We start from the raw sequence: 12,648 nt of genomic DNA, 5'->3' as shown, positions 1-12,648 counted from the left end.
ACTGAAATTTCGATCCGAGTTTTTGCTTGCTGTTATACGAGACAATAGAGTTGAATTAAAACTATTTAAATAATCCAAAATGAAAGATAGAGAATAGAATTGTAGACGAGCAAAAATATGTCAGCATGTCAATATGTCTTGCAATCATCTATATAATGATATATCTGTATAATGTGTATACTAATCTATACTGCTGTTGCGAGAACTAACATTCTCTAAACATTCTATTGATAATTATCGCTATCTTGACTAGTGATAGCCATTGAGAGCCACGCTTTCTTCTTTCAGGATTATCCTGCCATTGGCTGTCACTAGTTAACGATAGTGTTAATTAACTGTTAATGACAGAACCAATTAGCAATCGCTTCAGCAGACTAGACAGTCTAGACTCTGTTATAGAGATTCTAAATAATACTAAGCGCTTATAGCACTATAGATAACTAGGTCCAAGATGGCAGTAAAATAGCCAGTAGGAAGGCTGTCGGTAAGATAAAAGAAATGCGCTACTTCAGTAATATAGACTTTAGCACCAAGTGAGTGCATCCTTTTCTAAATGAGGACTATCCCACTCCCGAAATTTCTGACAATGGCCTAGTTTCCACCTGGGAATGTAAGAATTATTCAACTACAGTCAGTATAAGTATTTCCCTTACAGTCGAACGACAAGGGAATATTCGACTGTAATTGGTTGTTTCTTATATCCGGATTAAATCCTCGGTAGGCCAATACTTGGTACAGAGATAGTATGTCTATGGAGAGTCGCTTCGCGTGGAAGTCGTGTGTCGATTAGCAGAAGAGGAGATGGAGTGAAAGTCGCTCCATATGGAAGCATAATGGAAAAAATAACATGATGCTCAGTTTGCAAGCGTCTCTCTTTCTCTCTCTCTAAATCTTCGCCATCTTTTTACGTATGATGTACAACTTATTGCCGTGTCTCCAAGAGACGCCAAAGCTTGTGTGTTATTTACATCTACAACTTAAGTCTCTAAGTAAGTGTTACGACAATTCTGCTCAGATCTTTTCTTTATGAATGCATGAGAGGAAAAGGCTGCGAATTGTGAAACGCGAAACATGGAGTATTCATAGTCTGTTTTTATTTTAAAACTGTCGTAAATAAGATGTTTTAAGATGCTAATACAGTCCTCGCATTGACTTATGACATCTTAAGACTGTATAAAGATTATGTGTTTCACGGGTTTTCTCCGTCCAGATCCATTCTGAGAATGCCAACGTTTCGTGAACCTTTCAGTCCACTTTATCAGGAGGAACAGCCTGATATTGTTCCTCCGGGTCGTTCCTTTTATATATTATACTACTTATTGGGGTGGTGAAGGGAAAGAAGAGAATTGTAGGTGGAGGGAGGGGAAGAAGTGGGGGAAATCATTCAGTCTTCAATAACCAGGAGAATAGTTTTCCATATTTTATTTATATTGTAGCTATTATCTCTATTTAGATTGTTAGAATGTTTTTGTATTTTTATGGCTTTTCTATACTTTCTTGGAAAGTATGATGTAATGTTGGCTATTGTAGTCGTTTTATCAAACAGTATTTGATGTCCTGTTTCGATATTGTGTTCTGATAATGCTGATTGCGTGACGTGTTTTAACCGGACATCACGTTAATGTTCTTTTATCCGTAGATTCTCCCAGTTTCTCCAATGCGTACTTGCCCGCAGGAACAAGATATTTTGTATACTCTTGCGAAGCTGAGTGGAGGTCTTTGAAGAATCTTAAGAAATCTTTAGGATTTCTTAAGATTTGTCCTATCTTTTTTGGTAGTTTAAAAATAATTCGGATATTGTATTTGTTTAATATCCTGTCAATCCGATCTGTTGTTCCTTTGACATATGGGAGAATGGATAGGATCCTTTCATCTGATTATGTGTCAGAGACCATTATCTTGTCTGTATGTCTATTGATTGTTTTGATTATGTCTTTTTTTGTCATGTCCGTTTTTCTGTAAGACTATTTTTAAATGATTAAGTTCTGTAGGTTTTCTTTGTCAGAGATGATGAAAGCTCTATGTACAAGTGAATTGATTGCAGTTTTTGTGGGTGATGGTGTGATTCGGCATGTAGATATCTATGTGTGTTTTCTGTACACTTGATGACCTATTTGGTTGATAATCTCTTCCTTTGGAATCTTTCTGGAGGTTTGCACTGCAAAGTTAGGACCTAGGGTAAAGATATAGTGTCTTGAGACAGGTCTTTGTTGGATAAGTTCTTGACATTAAGTAGAGAGAGTTGTGGATTTTTGTGAAGAACAAGGTTCATGTATTTCTGTTTCTGTTTTTCAGAGGTGTGGATCTTCATAACTTCGTATGTAATACGATCTAGGGTTTGCTAAATATTATGCCGCAACGTGATGAATAAGTATGTACAGGTGGCGTTTAAATATCGTCAGCTTTCTGAGACAAGAACATCTAGGAAGGGGAGTTTTCCGTTTTCCTTTAAATCTGTAAAGTGGATATTTGGATGTTGATTGTTGAGGAAAATAAGGAATTTAGGGAATTCGGTTCTCCCGTATCTCCATATCATGAATGTGTCGTTTATATAACCAAACTTCTGGTTTTTCTGAGGGCCTCTTTCTCAAAATGCTCCATGAAGATGTTGGCAATTACAGGAGAAATAGGAGAGCCCATTGTCGCTCCTGAAGTTTATTTATTTATAAAATTGGCATTCCTAAAATGCTGCAGGGATAATAACATTCCTATAACTAGGACCATCTAGGAACTCACAAATCCAAAAACATCCTTCATAAAACCAGCCTCATCTTCATCAAAGAACGCATTCACTTCACTAAATCACAAATAGGCTTTTCATAAAACCTTTAAACGCCACCTGTACATACTTATCCATCACGTTGCGGCATAATATTTAGCAAACCCTAGATCGTATTACATACGAAGTTATGAAGATCCACACCTCTGAAAAACAGAAACAGAAATACATGAACCTTGTTCTTCACAAAAATCCACAACTCTCTCTACTTAATGTCAAGAACTTATCCAACAAAGACCTGTCTCAAGACACTATATCTTTACCCTAGGCCCTAACTTTGCAGTGCAAACCTCCAGAAAGATTCCAAAGGAAGAGATTATCAACCAAATAGAGTCAACCATCTATCGATTCTCATCAGAGCAAGCAGATAATATCCGCGACAGGTAACCAATATCCTTTCCAAAGCCAAATCCCCTTCACCAAACATCATTAGACAAGAACGATTGGCCCTCCAAGATCTGAACAGGGACACAGACATAATTGTGCTTTCAGCCGACAACATATACTAGTCATAATACTAGTCATAAACACATCAAACTATTAGGTGTACAACTTTGCTTCCGCCGTTTTCCTATAGATGGCTTTAGCGGTAAGTGGTGGTCGAAATAAATAGATCATAGACGTCATACAATAAACTTGGGCATCTGTCAACATAACCCCATAGAAACAGTCGATTTATGTCTGTATCATAAAGTTATTCTCGATTGAAAATGTCAGTTTACGAGCTAAATTCTCGTCATTTGCGGGAGGTTTTAATTTTTTGCTTCAATATGAAGAAATCTGCGGAGGAGGCTCATCGAATGCTCTCAAATACTTATGATGAGGCCGCTATTAGTGAAAGAACGTGTCGTGAGTGGTTTCAACGCTTCAAGAAATGTGATTTTGACGTCGAAGACCGACGGTGAAAGAGAGAAGATTTTCGAAGATGCAGAATTGGAGGCATTACTTGAACAAGACTCATGTCAAAATCAAGAAGAATTGGCACGATCATTGGGAGTGACTCAACAAGCCATTTCAAAACGCCTCAAAGCCATGGGAATGATTCAGAAGCAAGGAAATCGGGTGCCGTACGAATTGAAGTCGAGAGATGTTGAACGGCGTTTGTTTGCTTGTGAACAGCTGCTTGAAAGGCAAAGACGGAAGGGATTTCTGCATCGCATTGTGACTGGGGACGAAAAATGGGTTCATTACGATAATCCCAAGCGCAGAAAATCATGGGGAGTTCCCGGCCATGCTTCCACGTCGACGGCCAAACCGAATATTCACGGCTCCAAGGTCATGCTCTGTATTTGGTGGGATCAGCTCGGCGTAGTGTATGAACTGTTAAACAGTTATGAACTGTTAAAACCGACTGAAACAATCTCAGGCGATCGGTATCGAACGCAATTGATGCGTTTGAGCCGAGCATTGAAAGACAAACGGCCGCAATACAATGAGAGACACGATAAAGTGATTTTGCAGCATGACAATGCTCGACCCCATGTTGCGAAAGTGATCAAGACTTGGAAACGTTGAAATGGGAAGTCCTACCTCACCCGCCGTATTTTACAGACGTTGCTCCCTCTGACTATCACTTGTTTCGATCAATGGCATACGGCCTGATTGACCAGCACTTCCGGTCTTATGAAGAAATGAAAAATTGGATCGATTCGTGGATAGCCTCAAAAGATGACCAGTTTTTTCGACGCGGGATTCGTACGCTATCCGAAAAATGGGAGAACGTAGTGGCCAGCGATGGACAATACTTTGAATCATAAATGTATAACCAGTTTTTTATAATAAAGCTTCGAATTTCGGAAAAAAACGGCGGAAGCAAAGTTGTATACCTAATATAAAAAAAAATGAAGAACCTTCTCTCAAACAAAACATACAAAAAGCTTGACAAAGACTAATTGCACAGAACATCAAGTAAAGATTTCCCCCACCTCCCCCCCCACCCACAATTCTCTTCTTTCTCTTCACTGCAACAAGTAGCGTAATATATAAAAGGAACGACCCGGAGGAACAGCTCAATATCGGGCTGCTCATCCTGATGAAGTGGATTGCAAGGTTCATGTTAGCATTCCAAGAATGGATCTGGACACGGAGAAAACCCGCGAAACGCATAATATGCTATATATTGAAAGCACTGTGGAAGTCTCAAGAATATTATCTTAAGACTATACTTAAGACAGTCTTAAATGTAAGAATCGACTATGAATACTGATCTGTTCTATAGAAAGAGAAACATAAAGTGTGTTAAACAAGGGAAGATTCATCAATTTCACGATGCGAAACAGGTCAGTATTCATAGTCGATTCTTATATTTAAAACTGTCTTAAATACAATTTTAAGTCATAAATCAATCCGAGGACTATATTAGTATCTTAAAGGGTTCTTTACATAGAAGTCATGGAGTCTTAAGTCGTAGGAAATCGATTCTAATCGAATTTTCTCTTTACATTTGATTGTGATTGCTTGGTTTCCTCTCCACGATTATCTACGACTTCTATGTAGAGGACTCTTAAGACATTATTTAAGACTGTTTTAAAATAAAAACAGACTATGAATATCGCTCCATGTTTACCGTTTCAGGTGGCAGTCTTTTCCCCTGACGCGACATTCATAGACAGAGACGGCGGAGATTTAGAGAGAGATGCTTGCAAAATGAGCACACCATATTATCCTTTCCATCGTGGATGAGAGTCGCTTTACGTAGAAAATCGTTTGGTAGGGGGAGATGTTATTGTGTATTTGAGTACAAAAAGTTATACGAAATTGATGCAAATGGTAAAATGTAATATAAAAAATAATTTATATTCAATTTTTATAATAAATGTATAAAATAACCTAAAAGATAAATTAGAATAGAGTTCTGAAAACTCTCTGATTTTCTTGTCGATTGATACTATTGTATTTTGATGCCCTGATTATGAATACGATAATGAAAATTGCCCTCAAGATCACTTTCAAGGTCAAATATTTAAGAACGATTTTTTTCACATTTTATCGTTCGTATCACATGGAAAGTCATGTGCCTCTAAGCAGGGAGAAGGTGGGATGGAAGTCGCTTTGTCCTTAAGCTGGAGGGGGGAGGGAGAGGAGATAGAATGGAAGTCATGCTACCGGAATAATGATGCTTAACCAGATTGACCGGCTGCAAATGACTGTCAAAATGATCTTGTCGGTAATTTTCATCATATTTGTAATCAGCACACCAAGATACAATACTAATCAATTGACAATAAAATCAAAGGATTTATCCTTTAGGAATTCTATTCATAACTTATAAGTAACTTGTTGAGTAATTTTCTCCCTGCATTTTACGTGCAATTCAAACCACCTTGCGTATTTTCAATCTACTGTTATATCTAAAATAAAACTTTTATATGAAGCAAATATTAAGGTGAAAGTACATATGTCTCATAAAAAGTGAATTTTTTAATTTTGTTCAGATTTTTTCAAATAGTAATTTTGAAATAGTGTTTTGGGAATTTTTTTAATGTGTTCTTCAATTCTGTAAAAAAAATATGCAATTCTGTAAAATAAAATTTGCAATTCGTAAAGCCAATTCAGAGATTTTTCCTAAAACGTAATCGTGATAAAACAGGACGACTTTAAGATCTTCTTAAGGGCCGTCTTTCTAAAGCCATCAGTATTGGCTAAAACATTATTTTTTTTCTTTTTTTTTTAGATTCGAAAATCCAGAATTAAAATATACGCATAAAAAAAGTAATTGTTATATAAAAATTACGATTTAATCGGTAATACAGACGGCTTTAGGGTCTTTTTAAAGACGGTCATTCCTATGCAAATTTTCGACTATCAATAGAGTCCCGGGATAATTGAAGAACGATGAGTTTATTGACAATTAATGAAAATTTGCAATTATTAACATAAGTATTTCGATAATATGTTATTAAATTCATGATTTTTTTGTTGTATAAATAAGTGCGCATACTTTTAATGCTACAATATTTTATATGTTGTATTACTAAAAAATTATTTACAATTTATTATACAATTTTTTTCTCTGTTGTTATCATCTCTAATAATCAAACTCGGATGATAATAACACAATTAAAATCACAGTTTTTAATAAAAATCGAATATTAAGTTTTAAACATATATACAGCTGGACAAAAAAAGTTGTAACACTGTTTCTTCAATAGTTTTCTTCAAAAGTTTCAGAACGCAACTTGCTCTCCGAGTGATTAGTTTTTACTCATTGATCTATAAATAAAAACCAAGCGCTCAGTGAGCAAGCTGCATTTCGAAATCCATCGAAAAAAAAGTGTTGCACTCTTACTATGACCGGCTACGTGTCTATGAAATCAATAAATCATGAAATTAGTACCGTATTATCGGTTTGTTACTCTTATCTAGCAAACGCTAAATATTTTTGAAATATTCATAAAATGTTCCTAAAATCCCCAAAAATCATTTTAATACTCCAAAATAGTCCGAATATTATAGTATATAAAAGAAATATTCAAATATTGGTTAAAAATTTCACTTGTATGTCGATACATACATATTCCAAGAATATTCCATATATATTCTGCAAAATATTAATTTTTCTAGAAATTCCAGGTCAGGTTGTTCGTAAATCAGTTTTTAAACAAAATTTTGCTTTGAAAAATACATTTAATGTTTTCACTTTGGAGCTCAATTTTGAAGCTCACTTCACAGACGAAGTGTTGTGCTCCTTATATTCTCTCTCAGATGATTCTTGTTTATAAATAAATATTCTTCGCGGTCCTCTGTGTGTATTGTTCGCTCATTTACGATTTTTGTGAAATATATAAGAAATATTCACACAATATTCTAAACATTTTACATGTTACATTTTGTGATGATTCTTTTATAATTCCGGAAGATTAGGTACATTGATAATATGAACTTTCTGGGAATATTTAGCGTTAGCTGGATAATTACGTAAATATTAAGAAGATGTTGGAGCGACCGAATTTGATCAATGTCGATAAAATAGATTTTTAATTCCAAATAAAATATTTCAAGAAAAATATTTCATATTAATATCATATTAATATCATATTTATATCAAGAAAACATTAATACATTAATACATTATAAATACATTACGTATTAAACAAAATCATGAAATAAAACGTACATTACTTGCTCTGCTATATCCTATGTATCACTTGAATGTGAGGTTATATACCAAGTGTATAAGCTTAAATCCGCTGTTTTTTAGTCAGAAAAACACATTTTTTTTCCTAGGAAGCAAAAACAAATTTATTCAAAATACTTGCCCTTGCTAACTATACATTTTTCCCATCTTTCGGGCAATTTGTGTATACCACACCAACAAAATTCTTCATCTTTCGAGGCAAACCACTCATCAAGCCATTTTCGGGCGTCTTCGTAAGAATCGAAGTGCCACTCAGCGAGCGCGTGGCCCATCGACGAAAACAGGTGATAGTCAGAAGGTGCTAAGTGGAGTAAGCGGGATGGGGGTAGCACTTCCCAGTTAAGTGTCTCCAAGTAGTTTTGGACCATTATTGACGTATGCGATGGTGCGTTGTAGTGGAGGAAAATCAGCTTGTCTTTCCGATATGCGGCCTTTTTTCACGCAGAGCACAGTGCAATTTGATCAATTGTTGGTAGCGGTGAGCATTAACAGTTTTACCAGGTTGTAACAGCTCGTAGTAGATGACACCCTCCTGATCCCACCAAACGCACAGCATCGTCTTTCGAAGCGATTTGGTCTTGAGGAAGATATTGATGGTTGAGCGAGATCAACCCAAAATTTCTTGCGTTAGGATTCTGAAAATAGATCCACTTTTCATCGCCTGTCACAATCCGATGCAGGAACGACTTTCTTTTTTATCTGGCAAGCAGAATTTGGCATGTGTTTTGGCGTCGCTCCATCTGCTTATCGTTCAGTTCATGCGGCACCCATTTTCCGATCTTTTGAACCTTCCTCATGGCATGTAGCCGCATGGAAATGTTTGAGAAACATCCAATTGCTCGGCAAGCATTTTTTGCTATTGGGTATCGTCCTCGTTCAAAAGAGCCTGCAATTGACAGTCCTCAACCTTCCTGGGCCGATTTTCACGCTTCTTGTCACTCAGGTCAAAATTGTCGTCATTGAACCGGCGAAACCAATATCTGCACGTTGTTTCCGATAAAGCATTGTTGCCATAGGTCTCTACAAGCATTCGATGCGATTCGGCAGCCGATTTCTTTAAATTGAAACAGGAAAGCAAAGCTTCCCGCATGCTTTTTTTTTAGCAAAAAACTAGACATGATTACGAAAGAAAAAATATATATTGTTATGAAATTGCTGATGATGTGCTCTGGTTAATGTTGACAGATATCAAACACATAAAAAGTGTGTTGTGTGCCCAAGGTAGCTTTGTACGCTCACTAATGCCACCTATGAGCAAACAGCGGATTTAATCTTATACACCTGGTATACTTAAATCGTTCTTCTCCATTTCTTTCGTGAGCTTCAGAATCATAATTTGAAGGTCTCTGATATTCTTATAAATTATTCAAATACAAAAAAATACTTTTTGGATATATGCTTGCATTCAATTATATATATGAAGAAAGAATCTACATGATTACAGAAAACTGTAATTTACAATTTTTTTGTGGATTTTCATATCGGTTTGGACTTTTCCGAAGATATTTGTGTGTTTTCTTTTATTCTGGAGAAAAATTTTTTATTTTGTGTAAGGAAAACGATATTATTTGAGAAATACGAAAAAACGCTCCGTGATAACGGAATTGATAACTTCAGCTTTCCCTTAACCGTCATACAAACTCCATAAGAACTGACCATCTTTAATAGTATTTTGTCGATGTTTTAAGGAAGTAAATTTTTTCGATTATGTTTTAGGAAACTTTTTGTTCAGAATTAAATTTCCGATAAAATCTCAAAGTTTGGGTAGAACGTTCGGGATTACCCTGTATATATTATCAGTTTTTGAGCTTTATTCCTCTGCTAAAAGATAGAATATTAACATTTTTATTTATATTTACCGCAAAATTTGCATATTTGATTCTATTAGTGTCAAGAAAAAAAGTAACGAAAACAGTAACAATTTGTTAATTTTTCAATAACGAGTTACTTCAAATCAGTAACGGTTACTTTTATGAAATAACGTTACCAATTCTGATACGCGACTAATATATGCATATTCGTATATAAACAATTTCTTATTTTATAAATTTTATAAGTCGTATAAAGATCCGGTGGACCAAAATGTTTTCCAAAAAAACTTGGTAGTGGAAAATCCTAAACAACAGGATATTCTTCATGAATCTGGTCGATATTTTCAAAATACTAAGCACAGAAGATTTAAGAGAGATGTCTTAGGATATTGTACACCCGTGAGTAATTTATTATTTAATTATTAGTTATTGTATTAGTAATATTGTAGCATATATCAGCTATACAGATTGTCCTGAATTTAAGTGATCAAATTTCGAAAGTACGTAGGTGTAAGGGATTCATAAACTAACAATAAGAAAAAAAGTCCTTTATAGACTTATAGATATGCTTGTTTTTGCTTTGTTTTGAAAAAAATCGCAAAAAAAGATAAAACATAATTTTTGTACTTACTTATTACTTATTTATTTACACTTAAGATAACACATCTACAACATCAAATATGTCAGTATTAACAAATACTGATAATATTACTGATTGTGTGTGATTAATTTTTATGAGAACGTAGAATACTGATGGTGATCTGGATTTTGATTCTCAAGCATCAGTATCGCTTTATTAGGATCTATATCACAGTATAATAGATAATATAAATAAAACTATGAAATATATTGTCAATAATATTGATTGTGTAAAGTTGTAAAATATAAAAATACTAAAAATATTAATATGTACTGTCAGTATTACTGATTCAATATTATTGATTAGTATTATTGACTATGTAAGATTATCTTTATTTATAAATTGTCACTTGTTTCAGTTCAGATTATTCAAAATATTGATCTCTTGCAGCAATGCACGGACAATTCGTGTTGCGACCAAACACTGATCTGTCAACGTAACTTGCTGATCAAGATTTTTTCCGGAAATCGGCGATACTCCGAAACACTCCTGTCTCTGAAGCATTATTACTGAAGTACGCGAAAATAATATTCCGTTTTGAAAACAATATTTCGAAAATTATGTTTTTTCTTTTTTCAATTTTCTCCAAAACAAAATAAACGAAAAAAACAAACATTTCTAAAGAACTTTTTTTCTTTGTTTATCTTTTGTGTTATCAATTCTCTACACGCTCCCAAAGTTTGAACATTTAAATTTGGGACACTTTGTATATAAAATTATAAGAATAGAATTATAAGAATAGAATGACATATGTTGTGATTTACAAAACTTAAATATCATATTCCAGATAGCCAAGCGTGATATAGCATATTGTACAAACTAATGCATTGCATGTTATGTATTTGCTGTATATTTGTTAACATGAAAATTGGATACATTATGAATACAACAATATTATTATACGTGTAATCAGTATACTTATACATGTAATCAGTTGTTGAAATTTCTAGCAAATTATGAGCAATAGTGATACATTGTCGGTAACATGATAGCAACATGTTAGCAACGAATAATTAATCATTTCATCTTGAAAATCAGGATGAAAATATGATAACAATAGAATACATATATAATGATTTCCATTGGTTGTTGCAAATATGTCTTCAAGCTAGGAAGTTTTCAATTGTAACTCATTGCTAACAAAATGCTGATAGTGTGAAATGTCACACATTTTCGAGTTGTTGCTTCGAGGATATTTATGTTGATATGTTGCTATTAATTTGTAAGAAATCGAATTCTGTTGAATTCAACGCGACAGACATAATGCTATCTCACTTTATCATGAGTTTGTTTGTCGAAGACAAGAATTAGTTGCTACAACATATCAGCAAATACATTGCATTTGGTTACATGGCTATTGTTACATATATTTTTTTTGAAAATTTATGAATAAAAATATCTATGATAAAATCATAAATATTTGTTTATATTCTGTTATTGAAAGATCATTTTCGTAGATTGCCTTTTTCGAATCGATTATAGATAATTCTAATCTAATACATTGGATCAGATTTGTGAGTAACTGTATTTACATTCAATATAATTTAATTTTATAGTGGAACAAAAATGGTTTTGAGATTTCAAAAACATTTCATGGCAAGTTTACAATAGTATCTCCTGTATGGTTGGCTTTTTCTTTTGGTAACACTTCAATCTATCAGTTATCCACCCATTCTGTTCAGTCTAAATGGATAAAGGAAATGAGAGCCAATAACAATGTTAATCATATCGTAAAACGTAAGTTCAAAATAATTCAGAATATAATTATGATCCTTCATTGCTGTTATTATTTTCAGTTATACCTAGGGTGTTATTTGAACACTGGTCAATTGATGACATTATTAAGATATACATTAATACGGAGAGTCAAACTCAATTAATAGTATCTCTCTTAGATGCTGCCAAGGTATTTAATATATTAATAATTTTTTTTACATAATATGGGGAAGAGGGCTGAATAGTTTTGTCCCCATTTAATACAAGTAATAGATGCGTGTATTGAAACAAATGAAAATTTTACTATTTTTTAAAACAATTTTCAAGGATCAATTTTTTTACTAGCTTTTTGAACTTGTTTATTGCAGTCACAGGTCTACCTGACCTTGATTTATCAAATTTTCTTTTCTTATTTCTTTAAATTTTAACATTCAACATCCTATAGTTTTTATATCGACATCTTAATCTCCATAAACAGCTTCCAATATTCAATGAATTTCAATATGTGCAACATATTCAGCTAATGTTAAAAATTTATAGAAAATTCGATTTGTATTCCTAATGT

At 33.8% G+C, this 12,648-nt stretch overlaps 1 protein-coding gene across 1 annotated transcript in view; it reads left to right on the top strand.

The window, feature by feature from the left end:
- Positions 1-5,483: 5,483 nt before the first annotated feature.
- LOC108689883 (chitinase domain-containing protein 1) overlaps positions 5,484-12,648 on the top strand; it is a 12,638-nt gene continuing 5,473 nt past the window's right edge. Inside the window, exons 1-4 of the mRNA XM_018196839.1 lie at positions 5,484-5,548; positions 9,974-10,126; positions 11,924-12,104; positions 12,164-12,273. Of these exons, the coding sequence (XP_018052328.1) occupies positions 5,540-5,548; positions 9,974-10,126; positions 11,924-12,104; positions 12,164-12,273 (453 nt within the window). The 5' untranslated portion in view covers positions 5,484-5,539. The remainder of the gene's footprint in view (positions 5,549-9,973; positions 10,127-11,923; positions 12,105-12,163; positions 12,274-12,648) is intronic.

This window comes from Atta colombica, unplaced genomic scaffold, assembly GCF_001594045.1.
Source record: "Atta colombica isolate Treedump-2 unplaced genomic scaffold, Acol1.0 scaffold28, whole genome shotgun sequence".
NCBI lineage: Eukaryota > Metazoa > Arthropoda > Insecta > Hymenoptera > Formicidae > Atta > Atta colombica.
The sequence above is the reverse complement of the archived record's forward strand: the minus strand, read 5'-3'. Positions and strand labels throughout refer to the sequence as shown.